Source organism: Pteropus medius, unplaced genomic scaffold (genome assembly GCF_902729225.1).
Source record: "Pteropus medius unplaced genomic scaffold, Ma_sr-lr_union100, whole genome shotgun sequence".
Lineage (NCBI taxonomy): Eukaryota > Metazoa > Chordata > Mammalia > Chiroptera > Pteropodidae > Pteropus > Pteropus medius.
The window spans coordinates 4,238,361-4,264,407 of NW_024353909.1; the positions used below are offsets into that span (position 1 = coordinate 4,238,361).

The 26,047-nt window shown below is 47.2% G+C and overlaps 1 protein-coding gene across 15 annotated transcripts in view; it reads left to right on the plus strand.

Annotated features, from left to right (window-relative positions):
* HYDIN (HYDIN axonemal central pair apparatus protein) overlaps positions 1-26,047 on the plus strand; it is a 335,404-nt gene that overhangs the window by 249,894 nt on the left and 59,463 nt on the right. For 12 of the 15 annotated variants that reach the window (XR_005650472.1, XM_039852028.1, XM_039852026.1 and 9 more), the window contains 12 exons: positions 565-735; positions 5,092-5,306; positions 10,262-10,399; positions 12,093-12,276; positions 14,566-14,707; positions 16,621-16,783; positions 17,841-18,479; positions 19,539-19,757; positions 21,604-21,812; positions 22,039-22,221; positions 23,051-23,170; positions 25,858-26,017. Coding sequence is in view for 14 of the 15 variants with exons in the window: in XM_039852028.1 (XP_039707962.1) it covers positions 565-735; positions 5,092-5,306; positions 10,262-10,399; positions 12,093-12,276; positions 14,566-14,707; positions 16,621-16,783; positions 17,841-18,479; positions 19,539-19,757; positions 21,604-21,812; positions 22,039-22,221; positions 23,051-23,170; positions 25,858-26,017 (2,543 nt within the window). In the remaining variant the exon portion in view is untranslated. Of the gene's footprint in view, positions 1-564; positions 736-5,091; positions 5,307-10,261; positions 10,400-12,092; positions 12,277-14,565; positions 14,708-16,620; positions 16,784-17,840; positions 18,480-19,538; positions 19,758-21,603; positions 21,813-22,038; positions 22,222-23,050; positions 23,171-25,857; positions 26,018-26,047 lie in introns of those variants that run through there. The other 3 variants (XM_039852035.1, XM_039852039.1, XM_039852040.1) reach the window with 3 other exon arrangements.

Consider the following 26,047-nt stretch of genomic DNA (forward strand, 5'->3'; position numbering starts at 1 on the left):
AGTTCCAGGGGATTAGGATGTGACATCTTTGGGGAAGCATTATTCAACCTAAAATAGGTACATCTGCATATTGAGCAACCTGTATGTGAACTTTAATCTCTCTGGATGAGCGAACTATGGATCTTTTTTCTTTTCTCCTGTCTGTTATTTCTGAATTTTCTCTTTTCTTTTTAATAAAGCAGGTATTTCAAAATGAGAAAAAAAAAGACATTGTTCTTAAAAACAAAAAAGTCTTTCTATTAGAATCAGAGACAGTAAGAGCTGCAAGACTTTTAAAGAGCATCTGACAGAATCACTTTTTAAACTGAGGAGAAAATCTGGGGAGGATGTGGGTTGTCACAGCACACATGGCACATCAGTGTTAGAATTAAGAGCAGAATCCATGGGCCTGACTCGTGGCTCAGGTCTTCCTTTTCTTTTCTGCTGCCACCTCAGGCCACACAAGAGACTTAGAGGCAGAGCACTTAGATCGCTTTACAGGGGCCTCTATTCTAGAAGCTTCTTCTGTCTAGGAAACTGAGCAAATGAAAGCCATGAAATTCAGCCCCCTGACCTTTTTTGTAGGCAAGTCAGCCACGGCAGTCAGCATGGCCAAGTACTACAGTGCAGCCTGCTTGAACATCGACTCCGTCGTGCTGGAAGCCATCTCCGACGGCAGCAACATCTCAGGGCTGCGGGCCCGGGAGCTCTGCATCAGGGCTGCCATAGAGCAGTCCATGAAGGAAGAGGAGTCCGGTAAGAGCCGTTCACCCTGAGTTGTTATGGTCAAATGGCCAGCACCCCCCTACTGTTCATGGCCGTCTTCTCTTTGTCCCCCACAGAGCTTTTCTCCCTCAGCTCAGTTGAAGGCTGACTTATACCATGCTGCTGACTTAGGAGCCTGGAGGAGAATTTTCTTCACCAAGCAACTGCGGCTCCCCTGGCTGCCCAGTGCAGGCACTCACAGGGCACTGCAGGGAAAAGGACAATGAATAAGACGTGGCCCACACTATGGCAGGGGTGAGGGGAGGTGACACCTGGAGAAGAGCAGAGAAAAATAATGTAACAGAAGCACTGGCTTCTGTGAAAGAGCAAGTTTGGGATGACTGAGTTCCAACGAGTGTGATTTGGGAAAGTTTCCATGAACATGGGCTTCGAAGGAGTAGAAGAGTGTTGATAGCTAAAGATGAGGACAAGGACCCACAGGACAACAGCTGACAGTAAATTAGAGGTGGGAAGACAGGCTGAGGCCAATTAAAGTTGACCTTGATGCCAAGATTGGGAATCTGGCTTTTAGTTTGAAGGGAAAAGTGTGGCAGTTTCCACTGTATGGGAGGAGCTCATGTCGTGTCTTGTAGAGGAAGCAAGAGTGAAGGGGAAGACGAATGGGCCTGGGCAAGCTGACCTAGTAGCCATCTGCAAGGCCAGGAATCGAAGGAGTAGGAAGCATTCAAGGTGGTCACACCAAGACTGCTAGTTCGGAAGAGAGCGATGTCATTTCCCAAGATAGACAACGTAGAAGGAGGAGAAAATTTGCTGGCAAGGAAAATGAATTGAGTTTTTGAACCCCATAGTAGTGAGGTCTGGTGTGCCCCACCTCCCAGAAGTCAAGAATCCTGGCTCCATTAGGTCATCCAAGGACCCACAGGACAACAGCTGCTCAATGGGAAAATGTGTTGAAGCAGAGAGCCTGCCAGAGCTAAACCATTTTTATACAAATGCTCCTAACAACATGATATCATTGCTAATAGTGTACCAGCTAGTTGATAAAACTGGCGGGGGCTTTCAGGCAGGTCCCCTCCCCTCACTACCTCTGCATGGGATGCTTAGGGACATGGGAAGTTCTTTGCTTGGAAGATAAGAGAAATAGCTCTTAATTAGTATAGGGGAGAAAAAATAATTGTCCCTTTACTATTCTGAGATCTCAGCTAAGGCCCCTATAATAAAAAGCATTAACAAGAGAAAATCACAAGTTTACTAACATGTGTACTTCATGTATACATGAGAGATACTCAGAGAAAAATCAATAACTCAAAGAAGTGGCTTTAGAATTCAGGATTAAATCCCATATTAATAGAGAAAGGAGAGGAAGGAAGTAGTCTTCTTAGGGGAGAGCAAATGATTATTAGGAACAATGAATGAACCCTTAGAAGAACTGATGGACGATGAGAGTTTGTGATAAAGTTTGTCTGGATGGAGTGTTGACTTCCGGTCCCCTCTCCTGAGATAAGAGTCAATCTTCTCTGGTTGATGAAACTCCCAGAAAGGAGATTTGTCACAGCTGAGTTCCTTTTGCGGGCCTTTCTTTAGGCAGATAAGGAGAATTCAGGGAAATCCTCTACATGCATTTTCTATTTTTCAAGTGCTCAAACTAATCAATATATCAAAGCAGCTCAAAATAATATATCAAAGCAGCATATTTTGAGGTGGCATGTTCTGAAACACCTAGAGTCATATTTTGGGGTGGCATATTCTGCTACCCTTCAGCAGGAACTCTAAGATGAATCATAATTCTGGTTCCCTTAGTTTTTTGTTTCCTTTTCTGTCGAATACATTACATTTCACTGAGGCCTTTGGAGCTGTGTTAATGTCCTGTGACACATCATGAATTTGAGCTCCCTGTCTGAGAATGTAATGTGAATCTAAAGACTTAGTTGGGGGAGTCTACCTCAGCGAAGTGAGAGCTGCAGCCTCTGGAGTAGAGGAAGTCAGCCCAGAAAGTTCCAGAAAGAGAGGAGTGGGATGGGTCCGGCAGGATGCAACCTTGAGGAGCACTTATATTTGAGGAGGAGGTGGAGGAGGAGAAGGCCAGGGAAGGCCGAGAAGGCGGCGTGGGGGTCAGCGGGGCAGTGCGTCAGCAGAGCAGGATGCAGTCAGTACGTGGAGAGAGAGCGCACCACAGGAGGGAGAGCGGCTAGAAGGCCTCGCTCGGCTCTTCAGGGCCCGATGGAGGCCGGGCGCCCTGTCAGCTCTGTTCTTCTCAGAGCCCTCATCGCCAGTTAACGTACTATTTGTTTCACTTGCTTATTTTATTATCGGTCTGCCCCCACTCGAATGTAAGCTTCTGAGGGCGGAGGTTTGTGTACGTTTTCATCCCTAATATATTCCCAGAACCTGGAATAGTGCCTGGCATGTAGCAGACACAGTAAAGATTTATAAAAATGGACGGAATCAATAAATGCATGTAATCAGAGATTGATAAAAGTTCAAATAGAATGAGCCTTGAGAAGAGAGCCACTGTAGTCCGCAGTTCAGAGGTCACTGGTGACTTTGGAGAAAATTCTTTCAATGGAGGGGTTCAGCCCAAACCCACGTTTGCTGTTTGCTGTGGAATCAGCAGGCTGTACTGAAGAGAAAGTAATAAATCTAAACCTGTCCCACACAGTACCCGCTGGCCACATAAAATGTAGCTAGTCCAAATTGAGATGTGTGGTAAGTGTACAATACATGCTGGATTTTGAAGATATGGCATGAATAAAGACTATATGAATAAAGACTATGAATAAAGACTGTTATATAACAGTAATAATTTTTATATATTTATATTTATGTTGTAGTATCTATTTTTACATATTTAATAATTTTCATATATTTTATATATTCGGTTAAATAAAATATACCATTAAAATCAAATTTTACTCATTTAATCTAGCTGCTGGAAAATTTTAAATTACTATTAACGGCTCATATTATATGTCTATTGGACAGGGATGGGCTAGACCACTGTTTTGAGAAATTGGGCAGTGAAGGAAAGATGATCTCTTGAAAGAAATGAAAGGTCAAATGAAAACTCTCATTAGTGTTGTATCAGAAAGAAGTGACTTTTAAGATACGGAGGGGCGATGCTATGGGCAGGGAAAGGTGGAAGGCATGAGGAGAACACAGAAGAGACTGCACAGCAATCAGCAAAGGTAGAGATGGGCGGGGCAGAGAGGGACTCACAGTGACGTGAGCAGGTACGTGGTGGCAGGAGGCAGAGCCAGGAGGGACTGAGGGCGATAGGGCCTGGATGAACATAGGACCACCCAGCTCTATAATTGGAGCAGAACTTTGGTACGACTGCTCCCCTGATGGCTTCAGGCTCTTTGCCACACCTCTTCCATCCTTCAGGGTGCAGTATGGAGTCTTTGTACCCATAATCAGCTCCTGAGGAAGCCACGTGAAAAAAATAAAGCAGAGTAATAAGCACAACTCTCCAGTTGTGCTTATTTGCTTAAATGGTCAACGAGGAGTAATGAGTCTTAACAGATCTGCCTGAGAGCTAGAGAAACATGGAAGCCGCTGACCATTCGGCCTTACCACTACATCTTAGGTGCCAACAGCATCTTCTAGACTCCCATTCTCCTAAAGTGGCAGGTACTTCATCCTCATAGAGTTGGTGCCCCAGAAGACACAGTAAGAATTCACAGTAAGAACGGAATGACATCCGTTCAAAAAAACTCTTGCTAGAGTGCCTTTGGCCTGATGACCTCCTGCCCCTCGAGCCTCTCACCACAGTGGCTCTAGCAAGAGTTTTTTTTGAACGGATGCCATTGAAACCCTTATAAATGATGACATCAACCACTGATTCTGAGAGGGAATTTCTCAGTGGGTGGGTGCGCTAAGAGGTGATGATCTGACTGGAAGGGGGGACAGAGGTGAAATGAAGAAATTAATATTGAAGCCATGTTTGCCAGCAGGCTCACTTTGTTCATTTTGTCAGCTGTGCTGCAGAAGCAGAGAATGCCCTACCCAAGCTACCCACTGGCACCACCACTGCCTAGAACCACCAAAGGTTAGGCGTTAAGTTTCCAGGGCAGGGCTCTAGTGCGCCCGCAGCTTCAGACATGATGGCCCTCTGTGCTGGAAGAGAGAGGGGGGCAAATTAACATAGGAGCCACTGGGAAGATGAGCAGTGAAGAGCCCTGGACTCCAAGCCAGGCCCTCCACTGAGCCATCCTTGTCTAGTCCTTGGTGGGCGGAGCCTCTTCTCCCAGCCAATCAGCCAGCTGCAGGCAGGCATGGCTCTGTATTCCTCAAGAGAATCATACTAGACTTCAGCGTACCATCCCCACTTTTATTTCCTTATTATCCTGAGGTGACTTTTAATATAAACCCACTCTCTCTGTATAGCCCAAGAAGTCAACTCAAGCCAAAATACCGTGGGACAAATACGACTGAGCAGTGAGACCCTGGGCAAGTTAACCTCAGAATCCACCCTGGTAACACCGGAATTTAAACCTGCAAAGTCTCTGCGTGGGAGTGTGCTGCTCGCCAAAGGCAAGTCAGAGAGCCACGGCTCTGGGTCTCAGAAGCAGCATCACCAGCACTCATCCGAGACACCACAGGTACAAACCAGGGCCCCCAGGAGGGCTGAGATTCCTCCTCCTCCTCCTCCTCAGCATCCTGCAGCCAGGTCAACACGACTTCATCCCTGTGGGTGCGCTCTCCAGGCAGGCTGAGGGCTGTCCCTGCACCACCACTCCAGAAAGGAGACTCATCCAGCCGTGTTCAGCGAGTGCCTGGGGTGGGTGCTGACAGAGTGGGGATAGATGAAGCAAAAGCCCTGCACTCAAGGTGCACTAAGCACCTGATGAAGGAGATAGCCACGCCTTCGAATATTTGCAACAAAATGTGGTTGGGGACAAATAGGTGTGTAGAAAGAATTAGGTTAAACAGTATGACATTGTCACTATTCAACCATTTGGGAACTCCATAACAGCAACGTCTCATATGGCTCAACCTACTACTAAAAGAATGCTAAGGGTGAACCATTGATACCAGTCGTGGGAGAGCTGCAGGGGAGTCTTGGACAGTCATAAAGAAGTCAGAGAGTTTGAGCCATGTGCCAAAGGACCTCGAGAACAAGCTCAGCAGAATAGCAGGTGCTGAAGCCAGAGACAGTGGATGACACTGTGAGAGACGCTGGGTGATGAGTCGTCGGTGAGAAAGTGGAGTCAAGTGAGTGTAGGCTTCTAGGATTTTTGAAAGAAAAGGAAAACAGTGTTTATTAAAGGAGCCAATCCACAGTCAAGAGAGTTCTTTCTCTGAAAGGATGTAGAGGCACAAGCAGGTCTGTAAAGAGAGGAGCTCCTTCAGAACTATAAGGTGATGATCTACCCAAGAGGGAATGTGATTCTAGGAGGAGACAGGAAGGGCAGACTAAAGCATAGTTAAAGGGGATAGGGACCATCTTCCTCTAGAGTCAGTAAAGGTGAAAACAGAAACAGCTACATTTTGGGGAGGGGAGATGGAGGGCAGAGGTTGAAAAAGGTTTTGCTGAATGGCTCTAGGATGTGTGCAGGAGGCAGAGTCTTTGCCGGAAGTGTTGGGGATGTTGGGATGCAGAGCACTTTGAGTAGAGTGGCAGAGCGCTGATGTATCCACTGTGAAGAACAGAACCAGAAATTGGTGGTGGACAAAAGAAAAGATAATTGAGAATGCTGATGGCCCAGCCAAGACAGGAAGCCATAACTTCATAGTTGTAAGATTTCTCTAAATAGCTCCTGGCAGCCCTCATGCAGAGGCAGAGAGAGAAGTCCTTATCATTTCAGGGTCAGGGGGTGCTCAGAACAACGGGAAAGGGGGTTGAGAGTGGCATCAGTGTGAGAAGACCAGCCTAGGTAGAGAAGGAATTAAGGAGGACCATAGAATAGGGAAAACAGGAAGCACAGAAGCATCTGTGGGTCTTGTTACGGTCTGGACGTCCTGTAGGGGTCGTGGGAGAGGTGGGCATTTCACAGAAGGTTGCTGATGGAAGGAGTGGAGGCGAAGGTCCTTCCAGGAGAGGAGGCCTACATGTTGCATGGGGCAGGTGAACGGAGGGCTAGACAAGGCAAGCAGGTCATGGAGTATTGGATGGGGCAAGTGGCCGGAATGGAAATGAAGGTCTCCGCGTGGAAGGAAGTATGTTGGTTGGATGGGGCGTCCCTTGAGGCTGCATTTATGCCGGATGATGTTTCTGATCGCCACTTTAGTCATGTGTTCTTCTAACATCTTGAAAACTGAAATCATTGATTCAATTTCTTTTGAGCATCATCCTTTAACCCGTTTCCAAGATCTAATATGGTGTTCTTTACATAGAAGTTTCTATATGAACTAAAACCCATATATTTGTATTAAATAGTGTGTCATGGGGAACCATTTTCTTTGGTTTGGTTCTGACCATCTGAACAGTGAAGTAAGGCTTTTTAGAATATATCAAAGATGGCAGAAAATCCCAATTCTGACTCCAAAAATCCCTTTCACTGAGGGAACTTAAAACCTGTTCAAGATCACAGTAGAAATCAGAGCTCACAGACCCCCATATGTGGCCGCCTGCACTGCCCCATGTGATGGAACTCAGGGATTCTGAACAACAGCTGCCCTGTCTGAGTGTTTTATCCAGAGATGCTTGGTCTTCCAAGCATGAACTTCTAAAGCACAAACGCTCCCATGACTGGAATTTCAGTCATTCGTTGCAAATGGGAAGAAATGTGTACTATGTCACATAATGAAAGACATGACTTGTAGTAAAAGGTCATTTATTTATAAATCACCTTGTTCCAGGAAAGCACGTGTTAGAAATCCTGATCTTTCTAATGACATTTAATCCAACATTTTTGCTTCTCGATTCTACGGCATCCTCAGCTATTCACTGCTCTGCTCCCATTCAACACCTTGTTCATTACCCATAAATTCCAAGTTCTCTATACCGCACGTTCTACTTTCTAACTTTCCGGGTGACTTACTCTGGGAAGTAATTGGTTCCATCAAAGCAACCATCCCACATCTTTACTAGCTACCACCCCTTCACCTGCCTTCTTACTCAGCTGGGATTCTGTGGTCTGCCACTGTTGGCACTCCCCTGCCCCTTCTCTTTCATCCTACTTTCCAAGCGAAACTTCAGCCCTGAGAAATCCAATTCTCCGCCTGCTCCATGCAGGGCCGCTCAACATAGCTGAGAAAAATCTTCATCACCCTTGAATGGTCTTAATTTAAATTTAAGACCATAAATCTCAAGTGGACCCTTTAGTCAGCCCTAGCAAATTTGCCCTCCATCTCTTCAAAAGAACTATTTTATTGCTGTCATCACTCTCCAAACCTCTAAGATACTTTCCTTTTTTCTCATTCTTAACTAACGACCTCTCTTCTGATTTCGTAGAGGAGCAGCAACAAATAGAAGGCAGCCACATTATCTTTCCACCACCAGATCTACTAGACAGCCTTTATCCTAACCCAGTGCCGTGTCTTCCCTGCAGCTGAGGAGCTGTCCCTGCCCTCATCCACGGCCCTGCACCTGTGTACTGGACCCCTCTTCTCTCTTACTCAAGAGCTAAATTCCTGCAATTGGCCCCCCTCCCATTTGTTTTTTCCCCCTATCTATTGGATCCTCCCCATCGGCATCTATGCATGTTTTATAACCTCCCATCTTCCAAAATACTTCCCCATGACCCCAGATCCTCCTCCCACTGTTAGTTAGATATCTAACAAGGAAACGATGGCAGCGGGGTCGAGGACAGTCATGGTAGAAGGGGTGACAAGTGGTCGATACAGAATAAATTTTGGCAGGAGAGCCAATAGGAGTTGAGTCAGCTCTCGACTCCTCTTTACGCTGCTCTTTTAAAGAATGGCTGCATGATTGCCTCCTCCTCCTCACCACCTTCTCTCTTCCCCCTAGTCCAGTGATACCTTCCTCCTCGCCACTCCACTGGCTACTCTTCTCAGGGTCATTGGCATTCATCTTGGCCAAATCCAGAGGCCAGTTTTCTAGCCTCAGCTCACATGACCTCTTTGCAGCTGATGACTCCTCCTCCTGGAAATGCTTTCTTCACGTGGCGTTCAGAGCACCGTCCTCCCCCCTTCCCTCTGCCCCGTTAACGGCTGCCTCCGCTCCTCCGGGGCCGTCGGCATCTTCGGATGCCTAGTTTTTCGAAGTAGGCTACGACGGAGACGTCTGCTGTTTTCTCTTTGGCATCTACCTTTTCTTTGTCGGTGATCTCATCCAATTCATTATTTAAATACTTAAATATTTTTCACATGCTTAATTATTGTATTAAATATTCAAGTTAAATATTAAATACTTAAGTATTTTCAGTGTGCTTATCAAATTTCTCAAATTTCTATCTCCAGCCTAAATTTCTCCCTAAGCTCGGGTTCATATAACCAAACTCATATTCAGTATTTCTATCGAATGCCTTAAAGACATCTCAAAATTTATATGTCAAAAAAGAGATTCTTGCCTCCCCAATAAAGCAGCACAACTCAAAAAGTTATTTTTCTCATAGTCTTTTCTTTCTTAATAAATAACTTCACCCTTTTCTAACTTGCTCAGGTCAAAACTCAAGGATTCGTTCTTGTTGCCTCTCTTTCCTTCACGTCCCATCCCAAATCCTACTGGCTCTGCTTCAGAAATGTATTCTGCATCAGCCACTTCTGATCACCTCCAGCCAAACCGTCCTCATCCCTGCCACCATCACCTCCTGCCTTGACCACAGAGATATCTAACTCGCCTTCCCGCTTCCACTCTGTCACCTCATGCGGCTGGTAGAGTGGTCTTTTAAAAATAAAAATCGGATCACTTATCTGTCTAAAACATGCCAACAGCTGCCTATACTACTTGGAGTAAAATCCAGATTCCTTACCGTGGCCTGTGAGCCCTGCGTGTTCTGAACCAACTGACTATGCCCCCGACTTTGAGCCTGGGCTCCTGTGAGCTCTCCGCAGCCCTGCAAGTGACCTCACGTGGAGGGGGCTCGCTCTTCCCTCTCAGAAGGACTCTCCTCTCGGGATCTTGCCCTGTTCTTTCACATCACCCAGGCAGTATGACCACCCTTACTAAATGGCCATTGTCCAACCCCGTCATGGCCCTTTAGTCCCTTATCTGATCATTTTTCCCCAGCACTCACTCATCACTATCTGAAATTATATCACCGGTTCGTATATTCATCTGCCCCATTTCTTTCTCCCCCATTCGAATGTGAGGACCACACAGAAAGCAACATGGCCAGACCTGTCTGTTGTTGTGTCTCTAGTACCAGAGGGGCCCCTGGTGCATAACAGGTGCTCAGTGAATATCTGTCAAGTGAGTGAACAGATGTGTGCTGTTCAGCACATAGTCGAATGACCTTCCACAGCGTTCCCGTTTGAAGCTTATAACGCTTCTTTAACGAAGAGAGGAATCTTCCATTTTACAATGCAGGCCCCATTTCACAGATGAGGAATTGCTGTTATATGATTTTCCTGAGGTCACATGGCCTGTATGTGAAGGAGTAGTTAGGGCACCATGCTGTACTCTAACTCCTGATCCTTCTCCCACCGACAGATTTCCTCCAGCCCTCTCCCCTCCGGGCCCACGCAGCGCCGGCTCAGTGTCAGCGCCAGTATCGGAGGCGAGACCGGGCTCCTGAGCTGTGTGCTCCCCGAGGAACTGCTCATTCAGATCCTGGCAGAGCGTATACAGGTGCGTCCACGCCCACCCGCACAGAGCTGCAGGGCTCACACACGGTCCCCGCGCTTTGAGCTGCAACTCTGAGCCATCGCCCACCCACAGCAGACTAGCACCCAGGGGCCTTGGAGGAAAGATGGGTTTCCTCAACCTCAGCAGTCAGTTACTTGTCCTTTCGACAGCCCTCTTCAGTCCCCAACCCTGGCTCCATCGGCTGCCTGAAGCCCCTCACCTTAAAGGACCAGTGATCAGGTTACACATTTTTTAAAAAAGGCCATCATTAACAGCCCTACAGTGATATTTTCAAAATATAAGATGGAGCCATTAAGTTAGAATTTGGAGCTGTGTTAATAAAATGCTATAAAAAATATGTTTTCAATATATTATTAAGTGAGAAAAGCAAATTATGAAATAGTATGTAAAGCACAATTATTTTGTTAAAAATTTATAAATGTATATCATAACATAGTAAAAACTCAACGTACATGTCAACTGTGGTTATCGTCAGATAGCAGGATTATAGATTTTTAATCTTCATTTCTGAATTATTTTACAATGACATTACTTCTAAAGTCAGAAACACAATAATCATTTCCTTTTTTATTATTATTATTTTCGTAAGTGTGATGTAGTTAAAGAGAAGAAAACAAGATCAGAAGATTTGTGAGGGCACCACTTAGGCCTGTTGGCTGCTTACCATTTACAGAGCGCTAAAGTGCTCACCAGCTCCCAGAGCTCTGTGTTCGCTTTGGTTTTTCAGACTGGGCCACAATATTAATTGCCCATTGACATAAAACAAAATTAGACTTGAGGTTCCCGGAAGAGGAATGTCATCACCGGAAATGAGGCATGTTAAGATTTAGAATGCCACTGTGTTACAGGTACTATCTTTCTCGACTGCTTTGAGCAAGGTGGTCTAGTAAGTACGCAGGTGGTTCATGCACCCAGAGTAAAGGCTGAGAATCGCTGGTGAAGCCCAAAGCCAGGCAGCAGAGCCGTGCCGCTCAAAGGGTTGGTCTTTGATGAGATATGGAGCTTGCACTGCTTCCTTCATCAACAAAGTCTTGCTGCAAAGAAAAATGGCAGCTGAACTAAATAGTGTGTTTCGTGATGTCGTCGATTTACATTCTGACGCAAGGTTCTTGTGTCATCAGACACCAGTAGTAATTGGTTCCTGGCCAGTGCTGACCAGTCGGCCTACTACACTTTGAGTAGCAGTGCAGTGCAGCAGCTGCTGCCCCTCAGTGGTTAATGGTATCAAAATCATTTCCCTCCAAGGCAGTAATCCCGATAAGAAAGACAGACACGGCCCCGGCCCAGCCGCTGTGCTGACCTTGCCGCCCAGTGCTCCGCGCGTGGGGACTTCTCTCCTTTGCATCTCTCTTCCCCGAATCTCACGGGGCTTCCCAGACGCTCGCTTTAACGTTTAGTTTGTTTTCTTCATTTCTATAGAGACAGAATAAATCCATTTTTCTACAAATACGGATGATAAAGATCTTCCGTGACTGATAAAATATTTTTATTTTTCTCTTTATTTCATAGCAGCACCTTGAATTTGGCAGGCAGTTCAGCGGTGTTCTCGTCAGGGTCTTGTAGGTCTGCAGAACCAATTGCAGCCCTAGTAAATGCACCAACGAAAGAACGAGCAACTTTGCAGAGAACAGATGGTCTGGTGGCCATGGTGACTGTCTGCTCTCTCTGGTTCCAGCTGAGTGACTGCTGCCGAGGAGTGGTGTTTGATGGCCTGGAGACACTCTTTGCTCGAAACGCAGCTATCGCTCTCCTCTGCCTGCTGAAGGCGATCGGCAACCGGGAGTACATCTATGTTCTCACCATGGTCCAGGATTACGCAGCCATGAAGGCCCAGGAGAAAGCCAAAAAGGAGCAAGAAGGCAAGGCCCACACCCCCTGGGCTGTCCTCCGTAGGCCCGACCAGGTCTTTCCTTTAAACAGAGCTTTAGGCTTGTGTAAAAGCTTCCCTGATGTGATAACCCACTGGGCTTAAATGAAACTATTATACCTGCCACCGCATCTGTGCCCCACCTCTGCCCCGTGAGGTGGCTGGGAGTTCTTATTTCTGCTCTGCGCGAAAGGGAACTGAGACAGGAGGGCACCGTTGAGAGATTATGGACTGACGGATGAACTCAGCCCTTCTGACAGTGGACGCGCTCCCCTCCCTTCCCCCCCAAGTCTTCATAGTCGGCTTCTCTGTACTTACAACTCACCTGGGGAACACGTCACAGGTCCCATCTTGACTCAGGTGACGGATTAGCTGGTTGGTTTTGTCTCCTGTGAAACTAGATAGAGGAGTGCTGCTAAACTTTACGAAACAACTTCTGCATTTTAGCCTAGCGCGTAACAGGCACTGCAGCAGACCTTTTGTGCACTTAGATGTCTTTAAATGGCATGTTATCTCCATCTTACAGATGGGGAAAAGGAGGCTCAGAGATATCAAAAGTCTTATGTAAGATGACATAGCAGATCACTAAGGTCTGTATATCACTAAAGCCTTTACTGCTTCTGTTATTACACCAGCGGCCTGGAAAATTTTCACTGATTGAAAATGGATATATATGCAGTCAGAGAGAGAGAGAGAGAGAGAGAGAGAGAGAGAGAAAGGGAAGGAGAGGGAAAATGTTAATGCAACAAGTTTCCAATTTAGTCAGAAGCAGACCTAGCAAATTCTGACCCCCAAGGAAGGAGGCGACACTGTCCCTGGGAGGCAGAGTCCTGCCCCGGCCTCCGTTCCGTCCACATCGCTGCCCTTCCTCGCTCAGCCTCACCTCTCTCTTTTGGAATAGTCTACACAAATCAAAGGAAATATTTACAGACACCTAGCTGTCTTAGTTCTTACACAGAACTCAAAGACTGCTTCCTTATATTCTCATTCAGAAAAAAGTAATTAAGATGAATGAGCAGGCATCCTCCAGCAGTATTTCAGCCTCCAAGTTCCTAGTTTTCCAGAAAGCTCACTACCCCGTAATGATCAACTTGAAAGAAAGTATCTTTTTTCATTTTCTCAACTATCTGTGGATTGAAGTTTTTCACAATTGCATATAGGCTCCTCTCCCCTAAATCATCTGCATTCTAAAAAGCCCTGATACAGCATACAGTAACATTATAATATTAAAAACTAATTTTTATTGAACATTTCTGAATGTGCCAGGCACTGGGCTAGGTGCTTTACATGACCGCTTATTTGATCCCCACAACAACCCTATGAAGGGGGAATTATTATTATTCTTATCTGTTTCTACCTCTTAGTAAAAGTCAAAGAATGGACTCGAATGCAGATCTCTGAGCCCAAAGCTAGACCAAGAATGTAAGGTGAGATTGTTGCATGGAAAAGTGTGAAAAAGAAGCTGAGTGCCTCTGTGCTGAGTGTGAACCCGCTTCTGGACCTGGAATTTGCAGGGTGCAGAAGATGGTCCCGTTGGTATGCAAATGGTTCCATCACTCTGAGCTCTTTGGTGGCATACGCTCATAATGGGTAAAGTCCGCGGGTGGTACATTACTTTTCTTATCACTGCTGTAACAAATTAAGATGAACTTGGTGACTTAAAACAACACAGGGTTGTTATCTTTCAGTTCTGGAGGTCGGAGTCCTACAGTCAAGGTGTCGGCCGGGCTGCGTCCCTTTGGAGGCTCTGGTGGAGAAGCCCTTTCCTTGCCTTTTCTACCTTCCAGAGGCTGCCTGCTCATAGTCCCCACCTCACGGCCCTCGGACCTTTGCTTCTGTTGTCACCTCTTCTCTCCCTCCGCTGCATCGTAACCTCACCTTCTCTGACATCACTTCTCTGACTCTGGCCCTTTGTCCTTACACGGGGCCCACTCAGACAATCCAGGAAAATCTCTCCAGCTCAAGGTCCTTAACTTAATCACATACATATGAAGCATTCTTTCTGCCACATAATGTAACATATCACGGGTCCTGGGGATTAGGATATGGACATACTTGGGGTCACTATTCAGCCTCCCACAGAGGGAGACCATCTTGTGGAACTGTGCGAAGGAAGGAAGTCCCACAGAGATTAGGGACGTTGCTGCCATACCAGCTCCATCTCACCGTCACAGACCCCGCACAGCCCGTTCAGGCTGAGTGAGAGCTGAGCCGTGGCGGAACCTGCACCAGAGCTGATGAGTGACTTTTCCTCACCTTCTTGTCTCTGTCCCCTGCACAGAGCAGAAACGCATGGAAGCACTTGAGAAAGAGAAAGAGCGTCTCCAAAAAATGGATGAGGAAGAATACGAGGCCTTGACAGAGGAGGAGAAAATCTTGTTCAATCGAGAAGTTCAGCAGGCCCTCAGGGAGAGGAAGAGGAGGTCAGAATCAAGGACTAGCCTGAGCGGAAGCAATTCCCCTGGGCACACAGACTGTCCTGGAGATGGGGCTCATCCTTCAGGGGGCACCAGAAGCCACCGGGGCCCCAGGAGGATGGCCTGCTGAGAGCAGGAAAGCATCTTGTCTACCCTGGGTGCTGCTTGCTGCAGTCTTGAGGATTATTCCCATTCTCCTCTCCTTCCCGCTCTCGGGGGGTGGGGGGTCGCATTTGGGACCAGGCTATGTAATGTAATCAGGAGAGGAGCTTTGGGCCCCAGTGCCATCCTGGGGCTTCCACTGGCTCCCTCACCCCAACCCTGACAGCTGGCCCCTAGTCGTGGCTCATCAGCCTCTGTGCTCCGGTGTCCACAGCTTGTGACCCAGGGTCCACTGTCTTGACATGGGCATGGTGGTTGCCTCCCAGAACTCAGCCAGTTCTGTTCCTCCCCTGGCTGCTGCCTTAGCCTTTGGTGGTGCTGTCCATCCCTGAAATCTGGCAGCTTCTCCCACTTGACCCACAGCCTGGGCAGTTCGCCACAGACCCCGGGAATATCCCCAAGCCAGTACTCTCAGCCACCTTCTGTCCCCATCGCTGGGGATCACATGGGAAAACTGGATCTCCACCATATCATCTAGGGCCCAGGAGACTCGGGGCCACTATCTCAGACTCTCAGATATAGGTGGCAGTGGGACATATGTCCTTTCTGCCCTCAGACTTTCAAACATGCCTGGGCAAGAAGTGTGCCAGGGAGGGGGCTTCTATTTCCTGTTCCCCCACCCCCCAGGATCCCAGACATTGGAGTGGGTGGAGCTAAGGGTTAAATTGCCTACAGTTTAACCCTTCTCCTTCTCTCCTTTCCTTCTACCTCCAGACTCCTCCTACTGACTCCAAAAAAGCTTTTGTGTCCTCTCTGCCCCCGCAGAATACCCTCAGCTCTTCTCCTAATTTGTCCATTGTAAAAATGCCCAGTCCTCCACAGGTATGAAAAGCCTGGCTTGGGATTCCTAAAGGATCTCTCTTCTTTCTCATCCAGGCCACTGCTTCCAGGCATTCATCTTATGGTAGGCTTAGAAACTACAGGTCTGATCTCTCGCACGCTCGCTCTCTCTCGCTCTCTCTGCCTCTCTCCCCCTCTCTCCTCTCCCTTCTTCCTCCTCCCCCCCACACATGAAACACACACACACACACACACACACACACACACAGTAATGAAATAATGATGAGTCAGCTTCAGTGGGTGAAGAGCCACAGCAAGCAAGAACAGCCAGGGATTCCTGGAGATGAAAATAGATGGGTTTTATATTTTCAGAAATGCTGTCCCCTCCACATTTGTTTATCTTTGTGCCCAGCCTTGGTGCCCTCTCCGCTGTTAGCAGCAGGGCAAGGACGGCTGAATCCATAGTAGGAAGGGAACTAGAGAGATTGGAGGAAAGGAATGTGGCTCTCAGATCCAACGCTGTGGTTCCCAGCGACCCGTGGTAGGGACTGCTGTTAAAAACACCATTTCTTGTTGTCCGAGCATTAAGTAACAGTGTAGGAAGCTGGGCCTCATCTGTACTGATACCAGAACAATCTTTGAAAGCTGCTTTTTAAAAGTGCTAACTAACATCAAGCTTATTTTCACCCCTCGCCTTGCTCTCTTATGAAAGGTTGGAAGAGAAATCAGCCTAATCAAGAACTCCTCTTGGCGAGTTTCAGTTCATCAGTTTTGGTGAAAGACCATGTAAAGATGTGATCCATCCTTCCCTCCTTTAATTCCTTCCTTCCCTCCTAGTTACCCAGCTTTGTTTTTTCTTCTTTGTTTTTATGCCCAAGAAAGCTCTGCCCCATGACCCCCCACCAGGCAGTCCCAGGCAGGGAGGGGCTCAGGCAGGAGGCCCCTGAACTCAGTTTTCTCCACCTGGTTTCCTGAAGGGAGCTGGAGAGACTGGCAAAGGAGATGCATGAAAAGAGGCTACAGCAGGAGCTTGAGCGGCAGAAGGAAGAGGATGAGCAAAAAAGGAAGATCAGGAAACCAAAACAAGGACCAGTAAAGGAGGAACTGCCCCCAAAGAAATCTCAAACAGCGAACCGGCAGGTAGCGGCCCTCCCTCGCTCCTTACCAAGAGGCAAAAGCAGAGGGATTAGCCACTGTAACCAGTCAACCAATCAAGCACATTTCCCCTCCAGAAAATTGACCTAATACTACTATTTGGATTTTGTGGTAGGGCAGAAGGTAGGAGGAAAGGGACCGACATCTGTCGGACACGGGTTGTGTGCTACGTGTTGCGCTTATGTTGTATGTAATCCTGTCATTTTGGCATCCCGCCCACCCAGTGAGGCGCAGAGACATGAACCCCATCTGAGGCTGAGAGAGATGAAGTGGCAGTTCCAGGGCCTCACCCAGTTATGTCTGACCACAGTCCTTAATTCTTCCCACTGTCCCCTGCAGTCGCCTGGATAGTGCTAAATAGGCTAGTTGTAAAGATTTGCCTCTAACGAGCTACAAAGTCAACGGGTCCCTGTGCTCAACCAAGAGCTTATCCTTTTGGCATAAGCTTGTCCTGGCAGACAAGTACCAACAGTGTATCGGCCTGCCAAGCTTAGCGGTCACGTCTCTGCGCACTGTGCCAGGGAGGGGTAGAACAGCCAGAGCAACGCCCAGGGCGGCTGTCATGGCCCAGGGGTGTAGCCGGCTGGTGTGCATGGCCGCTCTTTCAACACGATGAGTTCTGAGGGTGAAGCTAAAGCCAGGCTCCCAGCAAGGTGCAGACTGGTTCCAGTGAATGAGCGAGAGGCAGTGACCACAACCCTCCGGCCTCTCACGACCCCTGAAAGCGGGGACAACACCATTTTGGTGATCTTTTCCTGTTGATCCTGCCGAACAGCAGCTCTCAACCAGGAGTGCACATCAAAGTCACTGTGCACCTTTTTCAAACGTACAGTGCCAGGCCCCAGCCAGATCTATAACAAGGAAGGACCAGAGAATTTATTTCGATAAAGGTCCCCAAGGTGATTCTTAGGCACAACCTTAGTGTGTATAAGAAGTGCCTGGAATCCTGTGAGGCCTTCTTACAAAACAAATCATCCTCTCGCTCTTATTTGAATTGGATTTGCTCTCTCTTTAAGCATATTTTATGTGTTTTGCCTTCTAGATTCCTGCTTTGTCCAAACTAGAGGTCAAGATGGATGCAGTAGAAAGAAAAGTATCTGTTAAGGAGCAGCAAATGGCTGAGAAGGAAGAACTAAACAGGAGGAAAAAGAACCAACTGATAGATAACAACTTTGGGTTTCCTCCTGTCCTGGAACAAGAGGACAGTGAGGCGGACCTCCCCAAGGACACTGACAAGCCTTTGGCCCAGAAGTTTAAGACCTACGAGTTGACGTGGAAGGATATCCAGAACATCCTCACATACTGGGACCGGAAGCAGGGAGTTCAGCTGCCTCACACTGGGACCGAGGACCTGCCGCACGAGCCTGACGACCAGCGCCAGGTTCCATCAGGCGGGCGCAGAGGCCGCAAGGACCGGGAGAGGGAGCGCGCGGAGAAGGAGCGCGCCGAGAAGGAGCGCGCCGAGAAGGAGCGCCTGGAGCGGGAGAAAGCCGAGAGGGAGCGTCTGGAGAAGCTCCGGGCAATGGAGGAGCAGAGCGATGGAGGAGAGGGGGACAAGGAGGAGGACCACGAAGGGAAGAAGGATCTCGGTGTGCCGTTTATAAACATTCAGGCTCCTGACCTGGAAGGCGTCAACTGGAAGCAGGCCCTGGAGAGCGACAGGCTTCCCAAGGTGGATCAGGTACAGACTCTCCTCCGGGATGGAGATGCAACAAGTCAGGTAGCGGATACCATGTTAATCATCGTAAAAGCGTTTCCACATAAAAGTCATATCTCCTGAATTCCATTAATCCCTAATGCCACTTCGGATAAGACAATAAGGGCTAAAAGGACCTTTTCTACTTGGTGGAAATCCATAGAAAGTTCCACAGATCTAAATTACCCCATCTGACCTCATAAAAAGCCACATGTAGGACTGATTTTAATACTGACAACACTGGTGCTCGGGGCTGACAAGGCAGGTGTACTTTGGAGTGAAGCAAGAGTCTTGAGGATTCTAAAATCTTTTTCCCACAAACTTCCCACAGGGGACAGAAATGATACTATTAGATAGCCTTTCATTGTTCCTAAAAACAAAAGGTGTTACATAACCCAAAGCCACCTCTGGCCGTTGTTTGCAGGGGATGTTATTATAGCCTTTTGTCCAGGGACAGAATTTTCCTATAAAACAACAGCGAGCAGAATGGGAGAATGCCATAGGAATCACTTCTCTCTCAAGTTTCTTTTCGACTTCTCTTTACAGGCCCATCCTTTCCCCCATTCCCAGAACCTTTGCTTTCTTTTCTTTGCTGTACTTGACCTGCTCCGATCCTAACTTTATCTGACCTTTGAAGAAAATAATATTGAAAGATAAAAGAAAAATTAACACAGAATCTGAAAATAGATGCAACAACTATAGACATCAGAATCTTAAGAGCTGGTGTCTTTAAACAGAGATTTAGCGAGTGCCTACTGTATGTTTTATGTTGACCTGGTTCCTGTCCCAGTGGAGCCGACAGTCCATTTGCAGAGACAAAAACAGTCACAATAAAGTGATAAAAGCTATGATAAGAGAGGTAAAGGGAGCATGTAGCCTACAGCAAGAGCTTCAGCCTGGTCTGGGGGCATGGGGGGTCAGGAAAGACGTGCAGAGCTGTGTCAGAGGCCCTTCACAAACCCCTCCCCTGACACATGCGGTTAGAGGACAGTTAGGGGCAGCCTGCCCTCTGCTCTGGAAGTTAACAATGGGCTTTTCCTTTAGATCCTAGACCTCTTGGGTCTGGGTTCCTCTGGACCTCCAATCCCGCCTCCTGCCTTATTCTCAATTATCACCTACCCTGTGAAGCGGCTGCCTTTGGCCACAACGGAAATCCTGAAGCACTTCGTGTTTGTGATTCCACCCTCCGAAGAGCTCTCTCTGCTGGAGGAGAAGAGAGAAGTGGAATCAGAAGCAGAGCTGTCAGCCATAGGCTCTATGAAGGTAAAGAGGAAGCAGTTCACCCTGACCTTGGCAGGACTTCAGATGGGCAGGAAGAGTGTTGACTTCCACATGGCCAGAAACTGGTTGTGGTGCTGGGAGTCAGCTCACGGAGGTGTTTTCCCTCCACTCTCTGGGGACCCTGCCTGAGGACCCCGTGCGAGCCTCTCTAAGCTACACCCTCCCTGGGTCTGACCTTTCCAGCTTCCCAAGAGGAGACTGAAAATGACTGGTTTTCATCTTCCAACCTTTCCAGTCTCCATGGGATGGTTTAGGGAACTTGTCAGATTACTCTGAAGCTCATCTGCAAGAAAAAAAATAAACAAAACTAGCTCTTTTTTAAAAGATGGTAGAATGTATTCGTGAAGTTAAGTAATTCACACAGTGTATAAGAATACAAGAATCAACAGACACAGTTTAAGGGGACACATGCCACTGCAGAAAGGATAGATTGAAGAAATTATGATGAGAAGATCAGAGATTTTGGGTAAGGTCACTTTTATCTCCTCGCCTGGCACAATACAGTAAAATTAATCCCAGCTGATTTAAAAATATAAGCAGTCAAAATGAAATTATGTAAAGTAAAAGAAAATATATAGACAATTACTAGAATAAATCACAAAGGATAAATAGATTTCACCAATGTGCAAAAGGCATGTGTATTAATAATTATAGAGGGGCGTTTTATTCCCAGCAGAGTATGGTGGCCCAAAATTTGAATCTCTCCACACAGCCTCCTACAAACCATGCCCATCAGCAAAGAATAAATAAAATTAGCAGCAGATAAAATTACCTGCAGACCCTCCCTATAGCTCAAGCAGGTGACAGAGACTGCCTCAACTTTCAACTTACAAATAAATAGGAAATCAGCATCTGCAGTGAGCAGCATCAGTGGGCAGTCCTTACTGGAGCAGAGTCCAAATAAAAAAGATAAAGAGGGAAAAACTGCCAACATCAGAGGGGACTATTACATCAACCTCTTTTCTGAAAAACGGCCATTAGCAGGAAAGAGTTAAGCATTCTTTAACTTAACCATTTTAGGAGGAACTCTAGTTCATCTCCAATTGACAAAGGAAAGCTCTTCATTCTAGAAGAATGACAGCTAAAATTATAGAAAGAATGCAAGAATTAGAAAAACATTATTCTGTTATCCCCAGTAAAAAAAAAAAAAAAAAAAAAAAGTGCCAATGGATACAAAAAGCAGTGGTTTGGGGAGAACAAGACATTCAGGCGAGCTAGAGCATCATCCCACAGGTGACCGGCCAGCTGTAAAGGGTGACATCTACTTTATTATGGCCAGATCTGGCAGGCACCACTCCAGCCACTGGAACACACTATGTCTGTAATCGTGGGTCAGTATGACATTATTTGCTTCCTCTTGTGATAGAGTGTAATGTACACAGCGTCCTCTCTGCATCTAGTTAAGCTTATAAGCCTAATTTTCAGTTTCCAGAAAATACAGGGAATAAAGGAATAAACTAGATGACACTTTGGGAACAGGTTGAAAATTTCAGACTGTGGAATATTTTATAAGAACACAGAGTCTCTCCAAAAATTCAATGTGATTGGGAGGGAGTGAGAAGTCTAGATTAAAACCTACTAAAGAAACACAATAGCAAAATGCAATGTGGGAACACACGCCCTGCCAGCTTCAAGCTGTCTTTAGGGAATGGCGTACCAGGGAAAGCACTATACTTCTTTTCACTTCTTGTCTTCCACTCTCATATGGTAAGCTGAGCCCTACTCTGCTCCAGGCCACCGCCAGCGTCCTAAACCTGCAGCAGCTCTGTCTTTCGTTTGTGTGTATGCAAGATGAGTAATTAAGACCCTGTGCTCATTTTTAATTAAGGTCCAGGAGGAGCAGACAGCCTCATCTAAGGGGAACAAACAGAAAGTGAAAGAAAAATTAGATCAGACCCGTGAGGCTCAGAAGGACAAACGTCGCATGGCCTTCAACAGGAAGGGACTTTCTGGAGGAACTTCTGGGACCATTGCCCCCCTGTCAGACATAGAGCAGAACAACTTCTCTGGAGAGCACTCCCAGGAGAAGTTCATCAGGTGGGCCTCTGAGCAACCCATGGAGAGAAACGCGGAAGCCCCATGCCCCATGTTGATGATGCAGCTGTCACTGCACCAGTTGGGAATAGGGCCGTTCTGCCTGTGGGGCCCTACGGACCACCATGCCTAACCCCAACAGGACGGGACCCCTCCCAGGCAGCAGTCCTGCCTTCTCTTGGTGCAAGAGAAGCATTCTCACTTTAAAAGCCTGTGTGGTCATTTGCAGGCTGAATCATTTCCGGTGGATAGTGCCAGCCAACGGCGAGGTGACATTGCGAGTGCACTTCTCTGCCAGCGATCTCGGGAACTTCGACCAGACGTTCAACTTTGAGATCCTCGGAACTCGCCGCCAGTACCAGCTCTATTGCCGCGGTGTCTGCACTTACCCATACATTTGCCAAGACCCAAAGTAAGTGGATATTATTTTAAAAGAAAAGGTTGACAGGTACATTTTAGTTTCTTCTCATGCTACTTTGAACAAGGCAGCTCTTAATATTAATGTGGAACCAGGACAGCCTCCTGGACCCTCATGTACTGGGCTTCGACATCTTGGGCGGTGACTAAGCCACAGGAATGATGTAATAATGTGAGACCGAGGAAGAGCGGTAACAGGTATGAAGAGGGGGAAAGTCTTCTTCTGCCACGTTAGTTTGCTTATTTAACTGTTAAGCAAATTTTTAAAAATTGTATGTTTACTGTAGGATTTTTTTCTGGCCTACAATATGAATACAGGTGTGACTCTCCATAGGCAGGCTTTCTTCTGAGTCCCCTGTGCACCACATAAAGGCACCTGGCTGAGCAGTCTGGTGGGGCAGGCCTTTCATAGCTGTCCACCAAGAGGAGCTTTTTTGTAATTCTGACTAAGGAGCCATGTTGGACAAGGAACTCAGAAGCTAGTTAATATTCACCAGAACTAGCTTCCAATAGGAATTTTCAGGAATTTTTGTAGCTGACACACAAAAACAGGAAATCCAACTAAGCTCTATCATCAGCCCCTCGTTATAAAAGGCGCCAGTGGGAATCTTTTTCCTCAAGTTCAAACTGGACTGTTTTTGCTTGGGGCTAGGAGAAGGGAGGGAACAGGAATAAGGCTCAACAAAGGTCCTCACATTACGAATCATTCCGTGTCCTACACCCGGAGGTTTTGCTGAACAGGGAGTGTTGGATTCATGTAAGCATCTGGTGGTGGCACTGACCTTCCACTCAGGCAGCCTCTTCTCTTCCGCCCCTGTACTCAGAGTGGTATTCCCTCAGCGGAAGATGGACATGAAGACAAACGAAATCATCTTTAAGAAGTATGTTATGAGCATGGAGAGGTTTTACTTCGGGCCACTGCTTTGTGGAAAATCAAGAGATAAGTAAGTGCTCTGTTATCTTAAAGCAGATTTCAGACCCCCGGGCTGGACTCATGAATAATATAAGCAGAATTCCTATGTAGACATAGTTTTTACTAATGCTGCCTCTGTCCCTGAACCTCAAATTAGGAGAACTGGGTTATTGTACCCCAAGTTTCAGATGAATGGGGGTGCCATTTTCCCAGATGGCAAGGCCTGGAAGAGGACCAGATTTCAGTGGGGGAAGGATAGGATCAAGAGTTCATTTGGGATACATTAAGTTATAGACTCTTAGAAGACAGAGAGAGTTAGTAGCTACATAAAGCAGGGAATAGGCTATACAGCTTTGGTTCTCAGAGGACAGAGGCCTGTCTTCAAGCCATGGGCATGGGCGAGGTCGCCTAAGAAGAGAGGATGCAGTACGGAGAAAAAGACCACAGATGGAGCCGCGAAGAACTTCACCACTCACAAGAGTTAAAGCCAGCAAAGGAGCTGAGCAAGAGGGCCAGGGCTGCCGCTGGGCCCAGTTAAAAGGGTGGCATCGTGGAGCAACAACGGGGCTGTGGTCAGCAGTGCCGAATGCTGTAGAGAGGGCAAGGAGATGAGGACGTCAGTGCCCACGGGGTTCAACAACATGGGGTCCCCAAGGGGCCTTAGCGGGAGCCCTTTCGGGGTGGTTGAGGATGAAGCCTGAGTGAAGTGACTGGGGAGTCAGCGGGAGGTGAGGAAACGGAGACAGGGCATGAAGATAGCTCTTTGGAGAAGCTCAGCTGTGAAGGGAGCTGGAGGGGCTGACAGTGGGAGGGAGACGTGGAGTCTGGGGAAGGCTGTCCGTACACCGTTGTCCTTGCAATGTTTGGATGCCAAGGGGAAGTATGGAGGAAAAGGTTGGCGTTTCAGGAGAACGTAAGGGCCATCAGCTCCCTGAGACAACACCACGGGATGTGTAGAGCTGCCCTTTGCCGGGAAGAGGGACGTCATCTCGTGTGAAGAGGGACAGAGGTGGGAGCGCTTCAGGTTTACAGATTCGGTTGGTGCAGTGAGGAGGTTCCCGTGCAACTATTCTGTGTTCTCCTTAGCGAATGAGGTGAGGTCATTACTAACAGGGAGCGAAGTGGAGGGAAGTTAGGAACGTTGAGGAAATGGAGCAGGTATGAAACAGCTTCAGGGGAAAGTGGAAGAGGGAGAATATTGGAGAAATAAAGTAAGATTAGCAGGTAGAATTGGAGGCCTAGGTGAGGTTGATGACCATACATTTTGGGCGATACTAGTTTTTTTCGGTTATATACAAATTTCTTATTGTACAGGCAGGTGAGACCACCACGGGAACCAAGGTCTCATCATGTCTTCATTCAATCTAGCATTTATTGTGATGAGCAGAGAGGGTCTATTTCTGTGCTAACTTGGTGGAACTAATGAGCCATCTTTGCTCTCCATTTCTTCAACACCTTCAGTTTGTTTCCTGAGATGCTGAACTAGAAAGTGAAGGTAAAGAGGGTTTGCTGATAATGGAGAGGGTTTTCAAGCCTAGCAGAAGGGCTTAGGAGAGAGAAGGAGTGTGGGTCAAGTTGATGGACATGAGATAGAGCGAAGCCCAGGAGTCAGGGAAATGACGGCCATTCAGAGAGGCGTGTGTTCAGGACGGCACTGGAATTAGCTAGGATCTGGGGCCAAACAGCGCTGATCCAGGAGGTGTACAATTGCAGTGGCCCAAGGACCAGTGCAACTAGGTATAATTCATGTATTCTTCTAAACCTTACTGAGCCTCAATGTCCTCATTTGCAAAATGGGAAAATGGTAGCACCCATCTCAAAGACGTGAGAAGACCGCGCTGGATAGTGCACGTGAAACTTAGCGCGGGGCTGGGTGGTGGTGGTCGCCGGCTGGATGTGAAGGCAGTCCCCATCCCCTTTGGCAGTCACACGGAGCGTGTTCTGTCTCTTTGACTCTGAGTTAGTCTCTGCCATGCACTCTCCTTCCTTGCTCCACCACAGCCTGTTCAAAAAGGTTTTCTGACTGTTTCTGGGCACCAGCGGTTACTATGGTGCCCTGCCTTCCTGACCTGTGCTGTGATCTCTGATGATGCGCATCTTGACTGGCATTTCTTGTGTTTTCCATGGTTTCTTTTCTGTTCAGTCATTAACTGAGCAGCTTCCAGTGCCCATGCTGCTCAACTCTGTGTCTGTCTTCCTAAGGCACCGAGGAACAGTGCCAGTGAACAGTGCCAAATGAATCCACGGTGGAACAGTAACATCCTGTGTGGGTATAGAAGGCGGTGAATGAGGCCGTCTCTCTAAGACAGATGTGAAATGACAAGTTACTCAAATGATCATCACTCCTGGGAGTATAGGCACTGGGAAGGGTAAAGCTGTATATTTCCCAATTAGGATTCTTTGCAATAATAACTACCATTCATCGAGGATTTAATATCTACAGCTATCCTAAGAGCTGGGTGCACTATTTCCTTTAATACTCACAGAAATCCTAAGAGGCGTCATCATCTCATCTTAGAGATGAGGAGACCAAGGCTTTGGGGAATCAGGTCACAGCTACAAGTCTTCATAACTACGAAGCTTGTGTTCTTAGCCACAGTGTAACCACGCTGTCCTTTGGAATTGCTTTGCACCTGACAATCTCCTTTTCCACCTGAGCTCTCAGTCATTTCTCACACCCACATCCCTAATTTAGCCCTAATTCTCATTCATTTCCAGATACAAGTCGTCCTTGTTCCCAGGCAACATGGAGACACTGACGATCCTGAACAACTCCCCAATGGTCGTGGAGGTGTTCTTCTCGTTTCAGAATGATGTCAAAGCGAGCACCTACTTCCTGGAGCCCAACAACATGATTCTAAAACCCAGTGAGAAGCAGGTACAGTCCCGTGGAAACTAGCCTACCAGG